The 26,873-nt window shown below is 41.4% G+C and overlaps 1 protein-coding gene across 1 annotated transcript in view; it reads right to left on the minus strand.

The window, feature by feature from the left end:
* The window catches only part of SAMD3 (sterile alpha motif domain containing 3), a 42,120-nt gene that overhangs the window by 12,534 nt on the left and 2,713 nt on the right, over positions 1–26,873 (minus strand). Inside the window, exons 3-7 of the mRNA XM_009319039.1 lie at positions 26,163–26,187; positions 23,365–23,475; positions 12,262–12,447; positions 11,868–11,952; positions 4,669–4,836 (exon numbers count right to left, since the gene is read on the minus strand). Of these exons, the coding sequence (XP_009317314.1) occupies positions 4,669–4,836; positions 11,868–11,952; positions 12,262–12,447; positions 23,365–23,475; positions 26,163–26,187 (575 nt within the window). The remainder of the gene's footprint in view (positions 1–4,668; positions 4,837–11,867; positions 11,953–12,261; positions 12,448–23,364; positions 23,476–26,162; positions 26,188–26,873) is intronic.

Consider the following 26,873-nt stretch of genomic DNA (forward strand, 5'->3'; position numbering starts at 1 on the left):
GCTTATCTTCCCTGTACAGGAATGGTATCAGCAGATGGCCGATTTCATGAGTTTAAGTTTCTGCAGAATCCTTCTGCTTCTGCCAGTCTAAATACTCACCAAAACATTTCTTACATCTATGCCATAGACACAGAAAGGAGATGGCCTGCTGGTGCCCCCTTTAAAAATTGATTTTAATTATGTTATTCCCAGCTCCTCTGGGTGTGGCAAATATGCCCGGTTATCTGCAAACATCTACCACTATCTTAACCGACGTCTTGTCAGAGCCTATTTCTCCTTTTCACATCTAATTCCAAATTTATGTGTGTGACAGCTTCAGAGAAGCCCTGATGACCTCACAAACAGGCTGTCATAGGATGTAAGAAATTGGAGGCATTAGAAGAAGGACTGCACTCTCTCTCTCTCCACTTCTGTTTGAGATCATGAACTACTAACAGTCTTCTAGCCTGTTACAGTCCCTTAAAATTCAGGTAACTTAAGATATCCTTGGATAGTCCCTCTGCTGACAGGTTTTCTCATACAACAGCTGGGATGGATTGAAGGAGCTTGATTCAGTTGCATAGATATACCTAGTTAGTGGCATTTGAGATGTCATAAGGGTATCCCAGAAACCTCTGGAAGTAGCGGAATATGACACAGGACCTATGGGAGACCCATGCCCTTCTGGATTGGCAGGTGGAGCCATGCAGGATATCTGTGGGCATTTTTATGTCTGTCTTCAGCTGAATTGATTGTGAAGTCACACTTTCCATGGACAGCACTGCTCAAGACTGACAAGATTTCAAAACTTGAAGTTCTGAAAGGGACAATTTGCTCTTTGGTCACCACCCCTGTGATGACTAAGCTAGTGTTTGAACCACATGCTTTCATCATATGGAAGCCAATCACGAGCTCTAACCACACTTCCCTCTCCATCACCTTTTGCCTTTTGATAATCCTCTAGCCAAAGATGCACACCAGGAGTGTCCTATCTTCCTATTCCTTCTGGCTCCCCCAAGTCTAGGGCCCCTCCTGTTAGAACTAGCAGGAGATGGTTTCTCTCACAGCCTGAAGGACCATAAGCCCAATAATTCCTTAGGGCAGAGGAAGGGTTTTATGGTGCCATTTTGATGCTAAAAAAAAAAAAAAAAAAAGGAGACCAGTCAGAAAAAGCCACTGGATGGCTGCCTTAGCAGCAATTCCACTCTGGCTGCAGAGGGGCACTGGCTTGCCTTTCTTATTTATTTTCATGGTGTGATCACCCCTCTCATGGAAAGTACCTTCCATTTGCAGCAGATGAAGTCATATTTGCCGGGTCCTGCACTTCGGCCACAACAACCCCATGCAGCGCTACAGGCTTGGGGAAGAGTGGCTGGAAAGCTGCCTGGCGGAAAAGGACCTGGGGGTGTTGGTTGACAGCCGGCTGAACATGAGCCGGCAGTGTGCCCAGGTGGCTAAGAAGGCCAACGGCATCCTGGCCTGTATCAGAAACAGTGTGGCCAGTAGTTAAACGTTGGAACAGACTGCCCAGGGAAGTGGTTGAGTCCCCATCCCTGGAAGTATTTAAAAGACGGGTAGATGAGGTGCTTAGGGACATGGTTTAGTGGGCATGGTGTTGTTGGGTTGATGGTTGGACTCGATGATCTTGGAGGTCTCTTCCAACCTTAATGATTCTATGATTCTATATTATCATTACAAAGCACTCTCCCCTGGATTACTGCAGCTCCAGGATATTTGCCTGACTGTGGAAAATGACTGAGGATTCTCACTCTGTAGCCAGAAAATTTGTTAATTAAGGAGGCTTTCCTGATCAAGTTCTGAACATCTCTCAGACATGGAGGCTCATATTAATGTCTATGTCAGACACAGTCCAAGCTTCTTTCCAGTGCTGGCTCAACCTGATGAGTATTTGTAGGGAGCATCATTTTAAGCAAAACCTCCTTCAGTGACAGACACCTCCAGCATGGGTTTATGCGCTTACTTACATAATTTTACAGCCCTGGGCACTGCACTTGCTCAAGACCTTTCCTGTGATGCTAGCCACTCTAAAATGAGTATAGTCTTCAATCTTGCTTGAATACAATGCTCTGTAATGAGCAACACATCAGCAGATGCTTTAAAGAAACTGGAGGAGAAAGCCAGATGCTGCATCTGGAAGCAATGCTCTGCATGGGAGGCCAAGTAACACTCGTGCTGTGTTTGGAGGAGGAATGCCTGCTGGCAGGTAGTGGGGCTTGGACAGACCAAGGGGCAGGCACCATCTGTGGCTCTGAGCACATCCCAAAACATCACAGGAAGCTTGTCCTGGCAAGAAACTTTTTTCACATGATGAAATAGAAAGGGTGGTCAAGGATTTTATTAGTGGTAATAGCTTTATTACTCTTTTTATATAAAAACAAACACCAGGTATACCAATGAGGCATTTTCTATTACTAAATAATCTTTTTATCAGTTTTATACCATTAACAATCCAAGATTATACTGACACAAAGCACATTTGATGGAGTTACATCTTATGACTATTCAGAAACTAAAGCTTAATATAGAAGTCAGCGGTGTGGCTGGTAAGTAGGTCATCTGTTGGGAACAGATGTACTCTTTCATCTGCACTGCCTGCCAGTTGGCTTTGACCTATAATACCCTAAATGTCCTACTCTGCCTATCTAAGGCAGAGTGTGGAGACACAAAGGGGCTAGGAATCCTTGACTGATTATTCTCCAAAGGCCTCCTTAACCCAGAACTCATTTCCCACCCTTTTACCTTAAATAATCCTGATGTGTTGGCTTCTAGTCCACACAAGGCTGATCTGTTCTTCGAGACTTGGAAAAGGGAAGAAGGCGAGGGGATCTGGCTGATGATAATTTGAAAATCATTTAGTTTTGCCTGTGGTATTGGCTTCTAGACCAAGTGTTTATTTTCTGAGGCTAAGACTCTTTGTTTAGCAGCTTAAATTTATCACAAAGTAGTTAATGCCAAGGATTAGCAGAAAGGTGCCTTTATGTGTGTTCCTAAACATACAGAATTAAAAACCCCACACGACATTTGTTTAAAAGAATGATAAACAAACGTCTTGTTCAGCTGCTATTTGTAGTGACATAATTTAGGATCTCAGAGCCAGACATACCTGGTTTCAGTGTAGAAACACATTTAAAACTAAGAAAGGTATGATTCCCTCAATTTTGTGGGACTCATTCTTAAGCCTTAACAGGCTCCACAAGTGTTAATTCTTGCATTTATATCTCCCTGCTGTTTAGGATACAGGGAAAACACGAGAAAGAAAGTAAAAGTTGTTCAGGGAGACTCATCATCCTCTCACCTCCTTCCAGTTTAACCCTTATTTGCTTACAACATTAAGGCTAGCAGAAAATCCCTAGGACTTTAGAAGAGGTGGAACATACTTCCTTCTTCAATTCCTAAAGCAAACAAGGAGTGACCAGCGATGGCCTTGGGCAATGCAGTTAAAAAGAGTGGTGATTCCTAATTTACAGACACACAGCGCAGTGCAGTTACACCTTCTCTACAGAAAAATGAAGTTGAGCATGCAGTCCCTACAGGATCACTGCAAAGCCCTTCTCAACTAGACAAAAAAGACCCACATTTGCCCTTTCCAAGCATGAGCGGATGAAGGACGACTAACTCTTAATGCATGCACAAAATCAGGAACCTGTCATTTCTCCTTTAGCACATGCAAGACCGTTTATTGTTTTGTACCCAAATTAAAGGTTTCTTACTTCGCACATTCTGCAAACATTTCAACTAAAGCAGGCAAAAAGAGGGAAGTGTTTATTCCTGCATACATTAATCAAAAGGGGATAAACAGAAATTACTGAAGCTTCTAAAAAAACCAAACCAAAAACATGTATCTGCTTTTTGGGTAGAAAACTACAGCTACCTTCAAACACAAGGGCTATTTATGCAGAAATGCATCCAGTTAGCCACTCTTGCTACCCTAAAGACATGTGTCTGGTAAACAGCAGGATGGACATATGTAAACTAAAGTCAAATATCTGCTTGCATATCTTCTTTATCACATTCTTACAATTGTTTAAGTTTTACCACATTTTAATTGCAGCACCGAAGGAAGTGTGAGGAGCATTGGCAAAGCATAACTGGAACCTGAATGTATTTATGAAAGTGTATAAATTAATTAGCATGCTTCAAACACTTACTGGACAGCGATAGCTCTCTGAATTCTCTAACTAAAGGGAAATACAGCAACTGCATGCATACATTCATAAGCATCCCTATGTACATCACACATCAACACAAGCAGCTTTTATGTGACAGTAGGCCGTTTGCTATCAGCTCAAATATCACTTCGCATTCTTATTTGTCCAGAGGTTTCAGCTCTTAGACATAAGCCTCTATTGTTTTTCACTCTAACTGGAGGTGCATAACCTAAAGCAGAACGGGAATATTGCATTTAAAAAAGAGACAGAATTTTATGTCCAACTGGCAACAACTCTAAATGTCTACAAATGTGCAAGGCATCCAGTATTTGGTTCAGCTCCACTGTTGATAGTTATCCAGAAAGGAAAAAAGTCAAGGGTCTGGCTATAGGACAAACTCTTTACGAAATGTGTTTAAATAGGACGAGATCACTTCGTTCTCCCCTTTACCGGCTGGCGGCCTTACCGCCAGCAGAGGAGCTGAAAGACACAGAACTCGGTTAAGCACCAAAAATCTTACCTCTACCTGCACCTGGACATCATCAGGTTTGTTTTCAGCAAATGAAGATTTCCTGGTCTGTCCTCGCCTGTGGCCAAACTTGCATTTGTTCCTCAGGACTTGCTCATCATCTTCAATGGGTCTCCTCACATACTTGAAGCGATCTTTAAGGGCCCGTTTCCATAGCAACTGCATGGGGAAAAAAAATCTGGCATTTCCAGTATCTTTCAAGAATTTGCCCCATTCCTAAAGCAGGTCACTTTGTTTTATCTAACTCTGTTTTATAAAAAAGTGTTTGCTACTAAGCAGAAAAAGACTCTTAGGGTGGCATCAGCATACTGGTGGCTTCAGGACTGAAAGAAACACAAGCACCTGTGGTATTTGACTCTATGGCAACTAAACAACAGGGCTACTGGCACTGGTGTGGTTCGTTAAGGATGACAGTAATTGAACCTAAGGGTTAGATTTATCCAATATAACCAGGGCTGTCAGTGAAACCACAGTTTGCTTTCCTTTTCTCAGCTCTACTTTTGGATGCTCCATTGATGACATCAGGTCATGAAACTACACGGTGAATCAGATCAGCTCACTGGTGCCACAGAAAACTAATGGGGGTTTTTCTGAGTGGATTATTTTTCCCCTGTCTCTGACTGGTTGTGCAGCTGTATGATTACCATATCTAGCACAAGGGAGCAGGAAAGACACGGTGGGACGCTCCCTTTTGCAGGAAGCCTAGTTACACTGGATCAAGTGTATTATTAACCTGAACTCAAAATTGCTGAATTAAAAGGATCATTTAAGTAGGTCCTAGCATTTGCGAGACCTCTCAAGGCATGTAAATTGCAACTTAAAGGCAGTTCTGCACTGCAAGTGGATGCAGCCCCCATTTAATGGAGCTACTCATCACTCCTTGGCAGCCGAACTTCCTCATGCATCATTACGGACAGACGGCTGTTTACCTGCAGTCCCCAGCTGGGCTCCCCATGGCGGGACCCAGCCGTGCTAACTACCTACACGCAGGGAAGCAATTACTAAGCCAAGGCTGCTAAACATGTCTGCAGGCAAACCATGCAGTTGTGAATATTGAAAATGTTTTGTCAGATCCTCAAAAGCAACTGCTTATTTCAGTTATTGAGGGTTTTCAACAGTCAGAGGGAACAAAAAGTAGTCGGAAAAGTGACTGTAAGTGGCAGGACGTGGCAAGAGAGATTCAAATAGCTGTTACTTCATTTTCTAAAATTGACTCCAATACTATACTCACTTAATACTATACTCAAGCCTGTACTCACTGACATACTAAAACGCAATATAAGCAGAAGAATTATTACCCCAAATTTCTTACCAAAATGATGTCCTTTATTAGTCAAGGTCATATGACTGTAAAGGTTAACTTTGGTGTAAACCAGAATTCAGTAAAAGTAGACTAAGTAGTACAGTATCTTTCTTTGCAGCAAGTCTGACATGCCTGCCTTTCTCACCCATGGGGTATGGATGGGAGGGTCTCTTAAAAGATGGTGGTGAAGGCAGCATGATCCCTGCTGAAAATACTGCTCCCACCTCCCTAGGGTACTAGCTGACTTCCAGGTCCTCAATCCTAAAAGCAAGAGCTCCATGAATGGTGAAAAATGAAAGCGGAAGAGCTACGAGAATACAGCCCCTGTGGCGTCTACCTCAGCTCTTCCTGGGCAGACCTGGGCCAGCCAGGGCAGGTGTCCCCCCGGGAAGGGCGCACTATCTGCCACCCACCTACGGGCTCTTACGGAAGTATCCTCTCACTGCCAGTCACATGTGAACATCTGGGAACTGGAAAGAAAACAAACCCATCTGCATTTCTGGTTTGTAAGCTTCAGACTTAGGATTCTGCCGGAACAGGAGTCACGTCGTCACCAACCTAAACGTAATGAGTAGAAATAGAGCACAACTGCTCACCCAGCCTTCTCACAAGGCATATTTACAGCCTCAATTTGAGTATTACACCCTAGCACTGTTTTCAAAAGCAGTAAGGTGACTGCATGCCTTGAAAATCCCACTTGCTATCCACCTGAACCATTAAGGTTTGTGAATATGTTTACAATTCTGGCCCTATGCACTTACATTTTGATGCAAATACCCCAACGTTACACGCCTAGTAAAATTTATTTGGAACATTGTTATTTTAAGGCTGTTAAGAAACAAGCAAACAAAAACCTTAGCTTAACGCTTCTCTGAAGTGTTCAACAGATGTTAAAATATTTTAAAACATGATAATCCCAGAATATATTAGCAGCTGACAATTTGCATATCCCCTTAGTTGAGTTTTGCACAGTTTCTTTCTTTTGAAAACCTTTGTTCGGCTAAAAGACATTTTCACTTATTCTTCCACATGAAAGAATATGCTGACACCTATACAGAGCTTTAAATATCCCTCAAAGTTCAAAACATTCAGCTGTTTCATCCTCGTGTCCTCAGATAAATTAAGAGTTTTAACTAAATCTATTTCTCTAATAGGATTCTCAGAAGCTTAGCCAAGTCCCTTCTCACATACCTATTTCATGAATATGAAATGTACGTGAGCACATACATTTATGTGGCTTCCCTAGCGGGTAATGCATCTTCCAAAAAGGACGCTTTCGTTACCATTTTTGAGCCGATAACTCTATTTTCTATTAATTCCCTTACAAAAAAAAGCCCAAGCCACCCCAGGAAGGTTTACAATGCTCGTAAGGGAGCAGACGGATTAGCCTGTGTCTATCTGACATAGGAGGGAAAGGATTATACGCAGATTAAAAGCAGCAATTTACTAGTGAATAATCATTTTGTGCACAGCGGTTACATAAATCAGGCATGTCAGCACTGGGATCCTGGGTTTCACCGGGATCACGGCACCCCTCGGCAGCCCTGAGCTCGAGGGAGCCGCTTACGCAAAGCCCACTGGCAGGCGGTGCGGATGAGAGAGAGCCCTCTCTTTTCCTTCCTCATGTACGGCTGCCTTGAGATCATACCGTTTTCAATTGTTGGCTGAAATGAAATGAAATAAGGGCAGTGACTCTTTCCAAATGGTTGGTTGTAACCCTTGTAAAAGGAATAGGCACAAATAGAATAGTATCTTGCAAGTGGTCAAGAAACAGTGTCGTGCCCATTTTCTTTTGACTGCTGCAACGATGACCTTGGCTTTTTCTATATAACCTGTTTGTCTGTAACTACTGGGAAATGTTGCATTGGTTACATTATAGATCAGAAATCTAATACTCTATTTCATGATTAAATGGAGATTTTTTTTTTTTTTAAATGTTGTATGTGTTACCTTAGGATAACATTGCTCTTTAAGTAGAAGAAAACATCATGGGAAAAACTCCTTAGGTAAACACCTTAAAGCACTTCTTTCCAAAAGCTAATCTTGGAACAGGGTGGGGAAATTAATTTCATTCCAAGTGCTCCACAGACCTCTTAAATCATTTTATACTAAAAGCAAAACTCACTTAATTTTTTTAATTATTACTTAGGATTTCAGATAATTCTTTCTTAATTCCTGCTTCTGCAGTGACCTAGTAAATAACCTTCTTTTTAAATTCACAGTATATAAGTAGCTTATTTGTAACCTTATTTTTAAACTTATTCATTTAGAATCATTATCATCATTCAGACTATATTCCATTAGATATTCTTTTCAAGGGCCTATGGCACAGAAGCATATTTTTCTCTACTGCAAAATTAAATAGGAAACCTTTTAACCAAGAAAACAGAATTATGGGTAATCAACTAATAAATCTTGAAACACGAAACCTTTAATGACCTCTCATTGCAACAGTATGACATTGAAAATATTAGATGACATTTCTACATGATGCACACATTGTTTAAACTACTTGTTTAAAATAGTTTGGAGTTGTAAATAAAAAATGTCCAGGTTTTTTGGTTGTTTTTTTTTGGGGGGGGGGGGCGGGGGGGGAACAAGTAAATTTTTTCCTGTCATGAAAATACTGGTGTGAATTTAGGCACTCTCAGGTTTGTTTTTTTGTTGTTGTTCCTCTATGTTTTCCAGCAGATCTTTCCCCTTTCCAATTTTCCAAGCCATTTCATTTCCATGAAAACGTTGCAACAGAAGTGCTGACATTTCCAATTCAAAGTTTCTCCAAGTTTTTTATTACATCAAGTTCTTTACGTTCCGATTTTCTGTTCTTGGTCAGAAGAAGAAGCTAATTCTGGAATGTCAAGATCTCTCACAGAATCAACTTTCCCTTTTCTCAGCCAGAAAGCCCAACCGCCTGCCCCCACCCACCCACGGCACGCACAGGCCTGCATACTTGCCGTGGAAGAACCCAGAACAGTTTCCACTGCATCCTTCCAGCAGCCAAGACACATCCATTTCTGGTGAAGGGCTCCAAACCATAAGACTCGCGAGTTAAAAATAAAATCGCACCACTGACAGACCTTCTCAGGGTATCTCATTAAGAACTACCGCAGCCTTCTGCAGACCCCAGCAGACGCTGTGGCTGCTCCTCCACCCCAAAGGGTAAGCAATTGCTTTCCTTCTAAGCATGAATTTAGAGTTTAACTGAATCTAGGAACCGAGACATAGCACAGCAATAAATAAAGAGCAATAAATTAACGCCATTAACAATACAGTGGGATAGAGCATTTTGCACGGCAGAAAGGAAAACACCCGATAGCAGAAGCGAGCTCCAGCACGCCAGAAGGAACGCACGATTTAGTACCCCAAACTATGTTCAGCCCTTTTGTTTTTTTGAAATGCATGCAACTATTCCTTTTTCCTGTAACTTTGACAAGAAATTAAAAGTCCGAATACTTGAAAATGTTTGTTGGTATTCCAAATAAACTCAGATAACTTTATTAATCTACCAGTCCTGTAAACCATTATTCTCAGAGGCCTGCCCAGCTGAATTGCCGTGTTCGGCGTGTCCCTTTCTCCAGCCTTACAACACACCAAAAGGAGGGGGTTATCTATCAAACACAGACATCTGTGCACAGCTGGTCACCCGAGGCTCCCTTTGGAGTCCCCAGAAAGAAACAAGAACTTCCATAGTGCTGTTCCTCTCTTCTGAATGTAGACACCAAAAACACATTATATGAACTGCATCTCCAGAAGTTTATATATAAAGTTATTTAATAACTAATGTAACTAGCATTTTTGCTTAAAATACTACACTCATGTTACAGTTTTCCTTTTCTACATTTAGCTACCAGTCCCCAAATAAAGAGCTTTCTGCTTTTCCTCTGAATTACTTTACTGATGATAGTTTTCTTAAATACTTTCAATGTACTATTCAAAAACTGTAATAACAAACTTGTTTATCTATAATAATTAGACAGTTAAGGTATTCAAAACCTCTCAATAAGTACTGTTTTACATCTTACAAGACCTGTGATTCAATACTGTTATCAGGAACAGAAAGCAGCCATTCTTACAGTCCCGTGCTAGCCTGAGGCAATTTTAAAGGAAAAGCCTACAAAAACTTCACTTCTTTTGAGCTGCTGAAGACACCTTTTCTGAGAAAAGAGGAAAGAAGGGTGGTTAGCCAATTTTTTGTTGTTGTTGTTCATTTGTTTCTTAAAGGTACATGAATTCAGTTTTACTGCAAACCTCATGCTAAGTAGCTGTGCATATGTTGTAGGGTTTGTTTTAAGCCGTTGCTGTTGTAACACACATCTATCTCAGATCAAGAAAAAAAAGTAGTATTTATAGCCTTTACGATTGTGAAGGAAGAACAGAATGTCTAACAGTAGGGCCAATAAAAATAGTAATTCATCCTCACCCCCTCCTCCAAACTTAAGCATACAGACATACACCTTTAGTGCATTTTTTCCTGCCTCAAGCAATAGAGAGGGGCTGGCTCAGAAGCGTTAGACTAGCAATATCGCAAACTGCTAATTCCAGCTTCCTCACTTACTTATGGCGGTTTCTGCCAGATATGCTTTCTAGCAAACATGAGAGAAATATCAAAAGATAAAGAAAACTCTGAAGTCTCTGCCCCATCACACAACTTCTGCCAGCACCAATTCTGGGATCAATCTGGGAAGCGATGAGCCATTTCCCAAAGAATGGAGTTGTAAGTAGTTTCACTCAGTCAACAGTCCTGCTGCAATGAAAGCCCTTTGAAAACCTAGCTCAAGAAGCTCTGTTTAAAAACAATTTTTAAAAGTTAAAGGCTGTAAAAAGGTCTTTGGACCCACCCGGAACGTCATTCCAGCTCCCCTTCACAAGGGGAGCCAGATGAAGCTGTAGCATTACCCAGGACCCTGGCCAGGGACCCCCGCTGGAGTATTCAGAGAGGAATCCTGACTGAAAATAAGGGTGGACTGTAGCTCTCTGATCCTTCTGCTCCCTCTCTCCTTTCTGAGATAAGTTTGTTTTCTTTGGTCCCTTCCCTCCTACAATGCCTGGGCTCAGGAGAGAACTAGAATAGCCACCCCTTAATCCTCACTTTTTTTTTTTTTAATTCTCAAAATTATTTTGCTTTCTGCAGTAAGTGTACACAAGATACATATTTATATACATTTAAAGCTAACAATCCCCACCGAGACTCACAAACTTTTACAAGACGCTATAAAAGTATCACATGGCAAAGCAATGATGTGAAGGTAAAAGGTTAACACTGTCCTTTGAGACCACAGATACGTATTCTGGATCACAAGAGTGAAAAAATGTAGTTCAAATTTAAGTCATCTCCTTCCATTGCTTTCCGTTACGTCCCCACTGAGATCCCAACCAGTGTTTTTAATATTTTTTTTTTTTTAATTAGGCCTAGGTTCCCAGCATACCTAAACTAGTAGTATTACTACATGTTGCAGCTAGATATCTAACACACAAGTGATTATAATGCATTGCAGGAGCATCAGTCATATGTTAGTCCTCATACAATTTTCTAAAGGCTTGGCTTCTTTGTTTTTAAAAACAAAACTATGTCACATTTACTTAAATTTATCCTTTGGGGGAAATCAATCCAGAAAGAAACTGTACCCAAAAAGCAACCAGGGACTTCATGTACAGGTCTACATGATCTCACAGTGGCTTTGAGGAATTGCTGTGACTGGATTAATCTTTAATTAATATAATGAAATAAGAATGTGATTTGCCAAACCTGTCAAAGTGAAGTTTACAGCTCTGAATAGAGTCAGTATATAAGAAATCGATATTGATTTCCTCTGAACTAGGTTATTTTCTTGTGATCAATTATGGGGGGGGGGATTATTTCCATATTTTTCAGTTTTACAATACTTACAAAGCCATTCCCATCTTCATCGAGGAATGGGTATGCCTGCAGTAGAGCATTGACAACAATGTTATATTGCTGACTGTTGGGATACCTGTGCAAACAAAATGGAGATGTAAAAGAAATAGTTGGTATTCTAGACAGTATTAGACACTGCCTGGAGTCTACAACTGATATACATTAAACTGACCATTTCTAAGACTATCGATTCCCCTCCAAATAGCAAAGGGAACAGCTTTAAGGTTTGCATGAAATCTTCCTGTTTGACTTCAACAGGTTTCAGGCCCTTAGCCTCCTCTATTTAAGCAAGCATATTAAAGAGAATGGCTTTCCATCCATTTGAAAATTTACTTCTGCAGCCAATAGGTAATGCCCCCAAATAAATCTAACGATGTTTACTCACAGCGATCCTTCTAGGTATTTTGTCATGTCTGCTTGCAAAAATTCAATAATCCTTATTCTCATACTGTGATCAGGGCATTTTTTTTCTGCTAATATGCACTTGACGTCGTAAGGGAAGTCTGGCAAAGCATAAGAACTTGTCCACTGCAATGTCTTGTATCTTGCAAAAAATGACTTCAGATTTTTTCTGTAAAAGAAAAGATTATATCATCATTATCATGTCCTTCTTCTATGGGAACGCAGGCAAGAAGGAAAGAAAAATACAAGCAAAAACTCAACACAAAGCAAAGTTACTGCTATAGCAATTCGAGGCTTGCTCTCTTGGTTTCTACATAAAGAATACCTACAAAAGCTGCAATCAAAACATATGGGGTTAAAACCAGATGTCAAAGGCGAAATGTTTTAATCAGCAGACGCTAGAAGGTGGTCACTAACTGAAAGCAGAAGGCAGAGCGGAGGAAGTCACTGGGGACTTGCTACTGTTGCAAAATAACTTTCTCTGTAATAATTTATAATGTGTTTCCTACCAGTTCTGCTAATTTACTAGCAAAAGTAAGTAAACAACTTAATTGAATAAAATACTATACACGACATTAGCTAAGACTGTCCTCCCAAAGGGAAAAGCATCGAAGGGATGACGGCAGTTCTCAACACACGGGTGAAGGCAGTTACCAGCACAGTGGCTGGAACAAAGCAGACACAGCCTGTAAGTACCCACGGCTCCCATCCCGAGAAGACCATCGGCACTGTTTACAAATGTCACACCCCAGCTGGGGTGAGCCTGGGGCAGGATATCACCACTGGCTACCCGAGCACTTCCTGCCTCCAGAGAGCCTGCCAAACCCTAATTCTGAAGGAACACAGGGAAAAGTAGAGATAAATTGAGCTGGAAGTCAATCAAGAGCCACCTAAGAGGTGGAGTGGTTCTGGCAGCCCTAGACAGCTTCCCAGTCATAGTAGTCCAGACCAGAGGTGCCAAAGACAACTAAAGAGTCCCGTTACCTATGTGGTATCACTGCAATTTATGTTTGCTTTAACTTAAATTGCAGAGAGCAATTTGGAAACAGCTATCAGGCTTTTAAAAGAATTTTTAAAACAAAATGCTGTCATTATAGATGACAAACGTAGATGCTTACATAGTATAAATATACAGATATCTGTATCTGAATTAATCATCTGCATTCCCTTTATATTTACTGAGGAGAGATAAACATCGCTGAAGGATGACAGAACAATGAGAAGACACCTATATCAGACCAGATGTTCTCTCTCATCTATTTCTCTCCACTAATTGTGAAAGAAATTAAGATAGTTACCACAGTTGTTGAAATCTACACTGTATATGTCTCAAGTTAGGAACCCTCCACTTGGTAGGTGAAAGCTCCCACACAAAGATGTGTGGCTGGACTAGGCGTGCTCTGGTGTCCCTGCCAAGCTGCACTGGATTTTGAGTCTATGAAAGTTATGGAGGGAAATACTGCTAGACTTCAGTTAACACACACAAGTTTTCACTCCTAAAGGTCTCTATGATAGCCTATAAATAGGAGCTAGGTATATAAATAAGAGTTGTGAAGAGTTTTAGCAAGGTCTTCATTGGAAGGTTTTGCTATCTAGCCTCTTTCAGATAAGGATGTAAAAAAAAAACAAAACCAAAAAAAACCCCAAAAAACCCATGGTAGCCAATATCTTTAGGCTGGTAAAATCAACTGCAATACCAATGGATGAGCATTTGCAATAGCTTAATTTACAGCACTTTGAAAGATTACTATATATCGGGGAGGCACATTATGTTGGACCCCTATAGTCATAGTAATATCCTCAATACCTTCTTGAGTAGATTACCCTGTAACTCTCAACCTTGTTGACCTGGTTATGCTGCCGCACCATCTTGGCATCTTTTAATGTAGGTTGGTAGCTTGCAGGCTGGTAAAAGCTTTACAGCCATGATATAACTTTACCAACACCAACACTACTGCAAACTGTGATGCAGTGCTGAAAAAGAAAAAAATAATTTGGGTACTGTCATCTGATCCTCATAGTTATATTAACAGCAGCAGCAGCACTAACAGCACTACATGTCCCCATGCAAAACAGGTACAAAATGGCCAAGGCTGTTGTCTCTCTAAGCTCACCAAATTTTATGGGACACAGATGGTTAACAGTAGATGCAAACTGTAGTGAACTTCCACTAGTACTTTACAGTCTCAAAAGAAGGAAAAGCTGTGCGAGAAGTGACAAACATCCACACAGACACATTCATGTCCTTTTTTGGTGATAAATTAATACACAAATGGGAAAATAAAACCAAACCCAGATTCTGAAATCACTTGGAAATCCCTCTTATGCAAATAAAGTGCAGATGTTCAATGTAGCATCAATGAGGAGCTCTGCAGCCTATGAGTTTGCATACTGTGCTTCCACCAACTTTACTGATGAAAGTGATGTAGCAGACAGGCTGCGAGTTACTACATACTATGTTCAACATGCTATCTTTAAACTAGCTCAAGAATGTACAGAAGTTTAAAACATGCAGTAATTTGTGGCTGAGTAGCGCTGAAATTCCTGTTGTTGCCAACACCAGTGAAGCTGAACTGCCATTTCAAGAAGTGGAACAGTTTAGCAGGTTCAGTTCAGGCGAACTGAACTGTACTCGGTTACTTGAAGAAAATAAAATTTTCTTGGAGTTGGGGTGGCTAATAGCCAGGGAGGCATGGTAACTCTCCCCTCCACCAGTCCCTTCATGTTTGCCAGTACAACAAAAATACTCCAAATTCCATTTCTCTTCAGCCTTACCCAACATAGAACACACCTCCTTGCTGTCCAAACAAGATCCAAAAATGCCTTTAGTCTCCACAGTGCAAGAGATTAAATATTTTACTAGCTTTTGCTGAAATAATTCCTGTTGGACAGTCATGTTAAATACGTGCAGTAATATTTTACAATGAAATACAAGTTGGTTTGAAAAGAGACACAACTCCACACTAAACTTTATCCCCAGAAATGCTCACATGCAAACTTGTTTAACTAAAAGAACACTTCAGTTACACTGTACGTGCACTGCTATTTATGCATATAGCCAAGACCTTTCTTGATTGTGGAGAATGGCATTACAGCTAGAGATTTAGGTACAAACGTACATAGCCTGTTTCTAACCATCCCTCTCTGGTCTTCTAGCTAACCTGAGACAGAGAAAAGATCAAGATCCCAAAACGCAAATTACTACATCTTTTGTTTTCTCTCAGTTCTTGAGATATTTGATGCTGCAGCTAAATCAGTCCAATGGCTAACTGCTGCCAAATGTCAGTCCCCCTCTCCCCCTGCTGTCACGCATCTTTACCCCTTTGTTACTGGTATGGGAAGCCTCTAACCATGCAGCAAGTTACTTCAAGGAGCTACAGTGATGAAATTCTTCATTTTTCTTCTTGGTTTAGTGTTCTCACTGTTTAGGTCCCCAAAATAGCTGCCCATAAGGTGAGACAAATACCAGCACAGAGGAAGCAAGCTGGTCTCTATGTTTAGCTGCAATATGGAACTGCATCCTAAGAAGCATCTCCTCAGCAAGGACACAACTAATCACGGAACTTTTGACCACTCAGCTTTTGCAGATGACCACTTTACTCACTGCACTAAGTCACAGCACTCTTTCACACAGCTATTTGTTTCTCTGGCTCTATTTCAGCCTTACACTGCTCACACACAGCCTGTTTACTGACACACAAAACTGTAAGAGAACATAATTTTGGGAGGAGCAGTTTGTCTCCTTCAGCTGGCAACCCCCCCCCCCCCCAAAACAAACCAACCCACCCCCCCAAAACCCACCTATTTAAATTTTACAACCCCTGGGATCCCTAATCCCAAGAAATATCTTGTTTTACTGCTAAAAAGGCAAAGATTTTACACACTTGCAGCATCACCCGGATCATTCGATGAAGGTTTTAGATCATGGTCACCAAGCTCAGTGTCTTGTGCAACCTCATGCAGAGACACAAAGCTGCCCGAATTAGCTGTTACAAGTCAGTAAAAATAATCTTGGCATCAATACAGACAGCTCAATCAAGATAGCTGTGCAAAGTGCAGTAGAGACCTAGAAACAGGTTCAAACACTAGATCATACGATTTTGTCATTTTTAAGCTTCTGAGCATACTGGTAGCAAGGATCAGTTTCCTGTATTTATTTAGTTCATTTAAAAAAGTGACTTAAAGGACAGCTGAGCACATGCATAAATAGACTGCGTGCTACATGCTTTTCTCATTGTATGTCTACTTTAGTAAAGTCCATGAGTCTCTGGCACCCAATGTGACATCTTGTATCAGCTTAGGTTCCAGTAACTCAGAGGACATCACAGTTGATTAGAACCTTGCTGACATCAATGGGTTACCACGTTTGGCACGTGTCGTGGTTTAACCTCAGTCGGCAACTGAGCACCACGCAGCCGCTCACTCACTCCCCCCCACCCGGTGGGATGGGGGAAAGAATTGGAAGAGCACAAGTGAGAAAAACTCATGGGTTGAGATAAAAAGTTTAATAATTGAAATAAAATTATAATAATAATATGATAATAATAATACACAAAGCAAGTGATGCACAGTACAATTGCTCACCCCCCGCCGACCGATGCCCAGCCAGTCCCCGAGCAGCGGCCCCCCCCAGCCAGCTTCCCCCAGTTTATGTACTGAGCATGACGTCACATGGTATGGAATGTTTCTTTGGCCAGTTTGGCTGTGCCCCCTCCCAGCTTCTTGTGCACCTCCAGCCTTCTCAGTTGGTAGAGCATGGAAAACTAAAAAGTCCTTGGCTAGTGTAAGCATTACCTAGCAACAACTAAAACATTGGTGCATTATCAACTTTGTTCTCATCCTAAATCCAAACCACAGCACTGTACCAGCTACTAGGAAGTAAATTAACTCTATCCCTGCCGAAACCAGGACAGCACGTCAAGATAAAACTCAGCACATGGGTGGAGCCTCAATAGATTCCCGTTTTTCACAGGTGAAGGTCTAGCCTTTCCCATGTCTACACCAAACATCAGCAAGAGACTCCTGCCTGAAGATTTGCAGGCTGGAAAAAAGTCCATGTCTACAAAGCCAAGGAAGAAACAGAAGAGAAAACAAAACCTGGAGCTTGCAGATATGAAGGGAAGGAAGAGTTTGTAGCTGTAGAAAATGTTCCATTTCACTAACACATGTATTACATGCTTTCAACTTTATGACAATATTTAAGGTTGCAAAGGTTATTTCCATCAAAAGGAAGAAAATAGACAGATGATAAAATATCAAAAGAAACTCTTTTTTCCCCTTTCAATAGTAGGATAAAATAGGGCTCTCTTTTCTATTCACAGTTCCGAGATCTATGCCCAAAACATTCCCATACTTTTCCCTTCACGTGCTTCACTGCCGTTTCCTACTTTCCAGCACAAATGCACAGTTTCCCAGTTATTCCCTAAAGCCTGGGATTTGCAGCCTACCTCGTGCATGATGATGTCCTTTACTTTTTCAGTTCCCACTAAATTAGGGGCAGGTATCCTTTAGACTGAAAAAGAAGCTACCTGCAGCAGCGTTAGCTTCAGCAAGGCTAGGATGCGGGAGCTGACAGACACACCGTAGCTGCCCATTTCCCAGAGCAGCTCCAGTTTCAGCTTTTCCTGCAGTACTCTTGCTATAGAAATCATCACATTCAGCACGAGCACAAAGTTATTTTAAAGCTGATTAATTTTGTCTGTAAGCTTTGTGAGATGCAGACACAGCCTTCTTCTAGAGGGAGTCACGATTTTTTGACAATTTCCATTCTGAGGAGCTGCATCACGTAAGTGAAGGCTCTGCACTTCCACCTCATGTGAGGGCAGCAGCTGTAGGTTACAGATGGGGGGAGACAAAAAGTTCCTTGGGGAATCTGACTGACAGAACTGCCAGCTAAATCAGGCCATTTTAATGAAACAGCATTTATTTGCATTCACCCATGAAAGACGTGTTATACAGTATCCAAAGAATTTTATGTATTTAGGGGTTTTGTTGTTGCTTTTATGACTTTGCTAGACCCTAACAAGGCAACGCAGTTAGTATCTCCTGCAAGTAATTTGTGAGACTTGCCTTATTTCTGGTGTGGAAGAAAGGAGATTTAACTTTTTTTTTTCCTGCAAACAGTCGTGGAAGACTCACAGCACCATATCGGTAAATTCAGCTCTGCTGACCTCAAGCGCTCCAAAACCATGAGTCCAGTTGCTTTGACTTCCAAAACATTGAGGCAACAAGCACAGAGAAAGTATTATTGTGAGTCTTCTAGGGTTTTGTTTTTTTTTTTAATTTAAGTTAGTATTCTTAAGCTTCCTGCTGCAGTGCAGAGACATGAAATGCTGACTTAAAAAAAAGTGGTAGAAATTCTCACAACTACATAAATTGAAAACCTAAATTTAAAGAATCTCCCCCAAACCCTACACAAAACAAACCAAAACCCACAGATATAACAATTTTTATGAAGATAGAATAGCAATTGAAGTGAAATTATGAGGAACCATTAAAATAAAGAAGTTATTTTTCTATTATGACACATCATTCAACAGGGGAATCTACTATTGAAACAATAAATAGCTTCAGAAATATTGAGACAAATTCATAGAAGAAAGATTCAATCGATCACTGCTAAAATTAATGGGCTAGATGCAATTTATGGTTTTGGAATCCCTAAACATTAGCTGTTGTAATGGTATAATCAAAGGAAGCGCCTGATTTCTGTACTTCTGAACAAAACAGACAGTACTTCCTTTCTTCTACCACTGACCATTGTAAAAGACTTAACTTTTTTTTTTTATGGCTGCTTTTCATGTCTATATGAACTAACTGAAAAAAAGATCAATCACATCTACTAGAAATAATTCTGATGATATCAACAATAAGAGTTTCTAGGTTCTATGCAGAAACCTTAAGTTACATATAAGAGGCACAGTCCAGCTGAGATTTTCTTTGTAGGACTATAGCTGCGTATGTGTATATATGCATACATATAAAAGTAATATTTGCTCTCTTGTGTAAAGGGAGCAAAATAATCTGAAATAATTGACTAAGCGACAATTTTTCAGGCTAGCTACTCTCTTTTTTTCTTTTCTTCCTTTTTAAAGCACAAGCATAAGTGTGTTTCTGATAAAACACATTAAACACAGACCAACAGTATCAATGTGTGGGTAATGGGGAAGCAAAGGAAGGAGCTCTATAGAGATCATTAGCAGAATGACGTGTCAAAAGTAAGACACACTTGAGATGCGGCTACCCAGTAGTCAGTGCAGTTGCCTGCAGTTCGACCGAACTAGATGCGAGACTGCCCTAGCTAAGGAGATGCACGCCATCGTTAACATGGCTCCGTGCTCTGCTCAGCTCCGGTCCCTATCAGCGGGGTGTTACTAGTTCAAATGCTGCACTAGTGCACGCTGGTGGGTGCCCGACCTAGGGAGGGCTTGCAGCAGGCAAGCCAGCTCCACTGAGGAAGTGAATGAACGGCAGTTTACAGCCATGCAGGCCAGCACGGCCATCTTGGAGACGGGAGCCAAGTGTATTTTCAAGTAAATCTTCCAATTCATTGTCCTTGGTATCAGCCCAAGTTTATGTGGGCGCCACCACCAATATACCGTCAATGCTGGCAATGGCTTTACTGGTATATGAACACTTAGCAGGCCCAGGTTTAGTTGAGCACTGACCACATCTTCCAAATTCACAGTAAATACAGAAGTTCAAGGCTGTCAAGGCTGGCCCGAAGATCTGTTATCTTGCTTGTGCACATAAGCCTGCCCTGAGCAAATTACTTCAAGGTGTTCAGACAGTAAGTCTGCTACACAACACTCTAGAACTACAGAACACATTTTTATAGAAAGAATAAATGTGCAAATAAACCTGTACCAGGACATCACTCTTCAAGGAAAACAGCTTGACCATCATACTGGAAACAGTGAAAAAGGGATACGTTAGGGATGTCATTTGACAAACACCTTGAGGAAAGGCAGACAGGACGTATAAACCAACCAATACAAGGTTGGTTTTTCACAGTAGTGTCAGCTATTTACAAGTAATGACAGCCTCTGTCTTAGCAACAAGATAAACATCAGGCTGCCAGGAGCCATCAAACTGCTGGTACTCTGATACAGAAAAGCAGGTATAGGGGAAATGTATTTATTGAATTGGCCTCTGTAGCTATCTTATTGTCTTTGCAGAAGAGCACTGCTTCAAGATTAATTGTCTTGGGAGATTAACAGGCAGACTGGCTATTTTTACTTCTGTAGTTGCTAGCTAAAAGTTATTCCACTGGGGTAACCTGCAAACCTCATCGGGTCATACGTATGCACAATTTCAATACAACAAAAATAAAAATTATACAATTGATACGTCCACTTACTCTTTTTTTTGTGTTTAAACAATCTTTTGATATTTTTGTAATATTTCATAATACAGAAGAGTGTATTTAACACAGTTGTTAGGACTACCTACATGGGAAACATACAGAGAAACTTCGAGCCAATTCACCAGCGCTAATAATCCATAAAAGCACTCAAGAATTCATTTCAAGCAAAACCATGCCCACTATTGAAGCTGTAGTTGCATGGGTCTTTTGGGGAAAAAACAAACACACCCCCCCCCAAAAATCCCCAACCCCCAAAATTTTAAGTTCTTCTTTTCAGACTGGATGAAGTGAATGAGGAGACAGAGGCTACAAGTGTAACCCTGGCCAAATATCAATCATTTGAACTGTACGTTTAAACCAACCCCACTGAATTAAACTAACAGAACTGACTGTTTTAACCTGGCAGAACTGACTCTAGAAGTGCTGATATGAACTTCTCTGCCACCAAATAAGTGGGTGAGGTGGGAACACCCTCTAAGGAAGAATGGAAGTCGTCATTGTCCTTAAAATCTGACCTTGCTGATGAGAAACGGGTACCCACCCTCCTTTCTTACTCAGAATAAGGCAGTACAGAGTGTTCTATTTGCAGAACTACCTCCCTGTATTACTACAGCTTCCCTTTCCCCATTAGTTAAGATGAAAGGCTAGGGGAGAGAAACACATGCACAGATTTTAAACATTCCAAACTTAAAGCAATGGAAAAAACCCACTAGCTAATCTAACAGAAATATTGATTAATGTTATGCCAAAATACAAAAACTAGCCACCATTAATCTGATGTGAAAAACCACTTTTCACCATGGCACACAAGTCCATAGACTCGAACATGAGTGAAAAAACAAACCAACCAACCAACCCACCCAGCTTTCAAAGTGAGTATATCAGCAGAATAGACAGGGGGGTTACTTTTATACTCTAGGCTAAGAAGCTATCATTATATTATAGTCAAAGCAACTTTTTCTGTTCCCATAATCAAATTTCTAAAACAAACTTCTTGTTCAACCCTTCACAACCTGCTTATAGCCGACATAATCCCCTCAAGCATATAAAACATTAAAACTTTCCATCGGTTGTTGAAAATGCAGTGAGTACTGTAAGGAAAGGAAGGCAGGAAGAAGATGGAAAAAACAAAAAATCAAACCTAAACTCTATAATATCGCATTTATCAGTGTGGGTCAAGTCATAGACCTATCTAAACAGCAGCATTCACCTCCAAAAATAGTATTTAGCTTGGGATGAACCTAGTGCAGCAGTTAATGGGTGCAAGGGCTGTTCGGTTCTATCCTCAGTCTTAGTTAAAACAGCTGTTTCGGAGAAAGATACTTGCCAGTTTCTCATCTGACCTTTAAAGAGAAGCCCTCATCAAATTTACTCAGGTCTTCAAGACTACAAATCATGACAGCTCCACTGACTTTTAGGGCATCTACTACTTCACCGAGAAGGGGCACTCCGATTTGCAGCAGCAGACTTCCCTCCTCTTCTGCTCCCTCGCCCCAAGGTGAACCGGCACTGCTCTTTCACAGTCCCGTTCCCTTAACAGGCCATTACGGGCCTTTGAAAGCTACTACTGACAACATTTGCTGAGAGCACTTCCTAAGGCCAGTCTATTCTGGGTTAAGCTGATTCACACAACCCATTTAAAACTCTTTATAGAGCACAAGGCAAATTACTCATCATTAATTAAAAATAAGCATCCTTTAGGAGAACAGGCTAAAAACCATCATTGCAAGATCCTTTTAATGGTTTATTCCGAGGTTTTTAAGTAATTTAGGTTTGTTTTGTTGGCAACGATGCTCACAGAACCTTTGGGTTTGGGATTTTTGTTTTGTTCTTTTGAAGCACGTAGCAGGACTTTATTTTAAAAGCGTTAACTATGTGATTCACTAAGCCCTGCTCCTCTGTTCCCAGACAGCCTTATCCCTAACTCCTTGCTACTTTTTTAAAGGGATAAAAGACATTTTTACAGAAAGACCTCCCCTTATCTCAGAATATCAGACTGATGGTGAAGCCATCAGTCACATCTATGGGGGAGAAATTACAGCAGGCAGGAATAAAGGGGGGTAGTGACCAGCAGAGAAAGCTTCACAAACAAGACGACAATTGCCTTGAAAGAGGAACGGCACTCTTGAACACTAACTGCCCATCTCAACGGGGAAAAGCATGTGTAGGAAAAAAGAGAAAAACCCCACACCAAAACCTCCTCTCCTCGCCTCCAGTTTTTAAGACGACTCATTTTGATAGCCAAGGAAAATGAGTGTGCAAATGGAACCAGCATGCCTATCTTCCCAGCTGCTATATTTAAGGTGCCTCAAGCACACGATTTTTTTTATAGCCACATTCCACTCTGTAGTGATTAATTTGCCAGATTGCTGTTGAAAATACATCTGTAAAAGAGGATTTTTAAAAACTAGACAAATAAAGACAAACCTGTATCCTGCCCTCTGCATGAGGCAACATGAGATAGTGAGCAAGGACGGAGAATAGGAAAAAAAACCAAACCAAAACCCAAACAAACCACCATTAGACTATTTCATTCAGTCAAATCCTAATAAGTTTCTGCTCCTGCTGTTTTCTAAATATACCTGGATATACCTGGACCTGGCCTCCAATAATTAAGGTCACTTTTTATACGGTATCTGTTTAGTCTTAACAAAGCAAAAAGAAGTGTTTATGTCATTTTCAAAAGGTAAGGAAACTTTAGTAAATGCATTATAAACTCACTTTTGCTTTAGCACTCTGTGATCAATTAGTCCTTCTTCATTTTCAGTTGAGCACGGATATTTTTTCTGCTCCACAGGACCAGAAGCATTTAACATTTGTCTGTCAGTAGCCCTGAAAGAAAAAAAAGGACAAAAAAAGAAAAAAAAAAGGATTTTCCAAATTTTGTCAAGTTTTGTGCAGTTATAGAAAAGAGGTATTTTAGGGTTCTAAAATATCAGTGGCAGAAGTAGAAAAGGAGAAAAATTAACATATTGAATAGTCATGATTTCATGTCATGCTAACGTCTCTTAATCAATCTCTCAGTTCAATTATCAGACTCCGACAAGTTAAAAGGAAAACTGTAAATAATACTGCCTAGCGATATTCCAATTACTACACAGTTACAAAACACAAGAAAACAAACCTTCTCAGGTTGCAGGAGAACTGCCATCTCCATAGCCTGGTGCCTCCTAATCTCTGGGAATAATTAACCAGTAGAATATGCAAGGGGTGTGGTGAAAAAGCGATTTACACAGTATTGTAAGGCAGTTTCTATTCAACTAGAACCTTGAACACTTGTTTTTTTATGGAGGCTAAGTCCATCTCGCACCTTCAAGTCAGCTTTGCATTACTTCAACCACTCTAGAAGATCCCCGAATGCCACCTGGTGTCACATCCCGCTGTTCCTGGTCATTCGCTCCAGCTCTAGCCTGTCACTAGCACCAAAAACTCCAGATACCCACTTTGCTATGTGCCAGGCCAAACCACTGCTTTCCATTTAACCTTTGCGTCCACCTCTCTCCCTCCCCATTTTCCTGTTATTTCTTCTTCTCCTTTTGTTGGTAGAAGCCAACATCAACAGTTTTACCCTGCACTGGGGGAAAGGCAGACCTGAGATAGGGGCTACTATTATGCTGCCAAGAAGTCATGGACTTCAGAACCTCTGAACTCCAAACGTGCTTTATAGACTGTTTCAGCCTCAGCTGCACTCACACATGAATGGCTATTATTGGAAGTGACTTTTTAACGTTTGCCAAGTTTATAAGGGGAGTTTTCCCTTTTCATGAATCAATACATCTTTTTCAGTTATCCAGCTAAAAGCAGAAAAATCCAATATGTTCTCTATGTGGCTCCTAGAAACAATCGATCTTGGAATTGGAAAGCATCTTGATATTTACCTGGTAACATCTGTGTGAGCTCCTCATATCCACATAAGCACAGTTTCTACTGCATGACCCAGAATGCTTCCACCTTACCAGTGACAGACAAAAGATGCTATATTCCGTGTCCTACTCCAAACTGCTGGAGGTGTAAGTCACATTCAGTGTCCTTTCACAAGTCCATTACTTCCACACAGAAAGCGTTCACCCACCATACTCAAAACTCCATGTCCAACCAATGACTTTATTTCTGTTCCTAGCAGAGAGGCGAGCTGAGCACAATTCACACCCAGTTAGATGTGCTAAGGACACCAGGATAAAGAGGTGTCCAGCCAGGAGCGCACCAACAAGCACCGGGGAGAGCATTCATGTGAGAAATACAACAGGGAAATACTGCTGGCAGCTCTTGGAAGCTCCACAGCAGTTTCAGCTGACCCAGAAGGGGACAGCTATGGTGCTGCTTTCTCCCCTGCCCTGAGCAACGCCATCTCCACCCCGGCCCTGGTACTGGCAGGGTGAGCTAGTTCTGGGAACTGGCCTGACCGAGAAATAATTCTGCAAAACAGAAAAGGTGGTTGGTTTTCACCTCGGCTCAAGCACCACAGGAGAACGGCTAAGAACACACAGACTCAGTTTTCACAGTTGTCCCGTGTCGCTGTGGGGCCACACACTCAGCTGCAGATGCTACTACCAGTGAACCTTAGGGCAGTGACTTTGCTCAGGCTGAGCTGCAGTCTTGGTTGCATAACATCGCTGAGCAACAGAGGAAATGTGAGTTCACTTCACATATATTGTGGATCTATGGATTTTTGGTTTTGTCACATATTCTGTTCCTCTGTGTCAGAGTAGCTTACAAAGAAAATAATTTTATTACATTACTTTAAAAGAGGGTCTCATACACTTTATTCCAGTCATGAGTCCCTAAATTAGGTCAAAAGAAATTATTCTTAGAAGACTTTGTTCAAGATTTACCAAACAGACAAAATAATTTCAAACTACATCACTAAGACAAGCACTCCAGACTTAAGAAGTGACAGTTACAGCTACCTGCATCATATGAGGATACAGCTTTTAGTTTTATAATAAAATACTATTTTTACTGCAGGAACTTTTCATCATTCTATACCCCAACCTGCATAGAATATCCTGATTTTTTTACTCATCCTAGAATCATTAAGGTTGGAAAAGACCTCTAGGATCATTGAGTGCAACTGTCAACCCAACACCACCATGCCCACTAAACCATGTCCCTAAGCGCCTCATCTACCCGTCTTTTAAATACTTCCAGGGATGGTGACTCAACCACTTCCCTGGGCAGCCTCTTCCAATGTTTAACCACTCTTTCAGTAAAGAAATTTTTCCTCACGTCCAATCTAAACCTCCCCTGGTGCAACTTGAGGCCATTTCTTCTCGTCCTTGTGCCAGTTACGTGGGAGAAGAGACCGACACCCACCTCGCTACAGCCTCCTTTCAGGTAGTTGTAGAGAGCAATGAGGTCCCCCCTCAGCCTCCTTTTCTCCAGGCTAAACAACCCCAGTTCCCTCAGCCGCTCCTCATAAGACTTGTTCTCCAGACCCCTCACCAGCCTCATTGCCCTTCTCTGGACACGCTCCAACATCTCAACATCCTTCTTGTAGTGAGGGGCCTAAAACTGAACACAGTATTCGAGGTGCGGCCTCACCAGTGCCCAGTACAGGGGCACGATCACTTCCCTACTCCTGCTGGCCACACTATTTCTGATACAGGCCAGGATGCCATTGGCCTTCTTGGCCACCTGGGCACACTGCCGGCTCATGTTCAGCCGGCTGTCGACCAGCACCCCCAGGTCCTTTTCTGCCAGGCAGCTTTCCAGCCACTCTTCCCCAAGCCTGTAGCGCTGCATGGGGTTGTTGTGGCCAAAGTGCAGGACCCGGCACTTGGCCTTGTTGAATCTCATACAGTTGGCCTTGGCCCATCGATCCAGCCTGTCCAGGTCCCTCTGCAGAGCCTTCCTACCCTCGAGCAGATCAACACTCCCGCCCAACTTGGTGTCGTCTGCAAACTTAGTGAGGGTGCACTCGATCCCCTCGTCCAGATCATTGATAAAGATATTGAACAGAACTGGCCCCAATACTGAGCCCTGGGGAACACCGCTCGTGACCGGCCGCCAACTGGATTGAACTCCATTCACCAGAACTCTCTGGGCCCGGCCGTCCAGCCGGTTTTTTACCCATGTAGAAAATACATGACTGAATGCATTTCTTAAACATGCTTGAGTTTTATTTTGTGGTTCTTGACTCTGACATAGAAAGTGTTTCAGAAATAGCGGCTTATTTACCTAACTTCCCTGTAAATAGAGGAATACCAGCATCTTATTTTACAGGCAAGAAA

This window comes from Pygoscelis adeliae, unplaced genomic scaffold (genome assembly GCF_000699105.1).
Source record: "Pygoscelis adeliae isolate BGI_AS28 unplaced genomic scaffold, ASM69910v1 Scaffold172, whole genome shotgun sequence".
Taxonomy (NCBI): Eukaryota; Metazoa; Chordata; class Aves; order Sphenisciformes; family Spheniscidae; genus Pygoscelis; species Pygoscelis adeliae.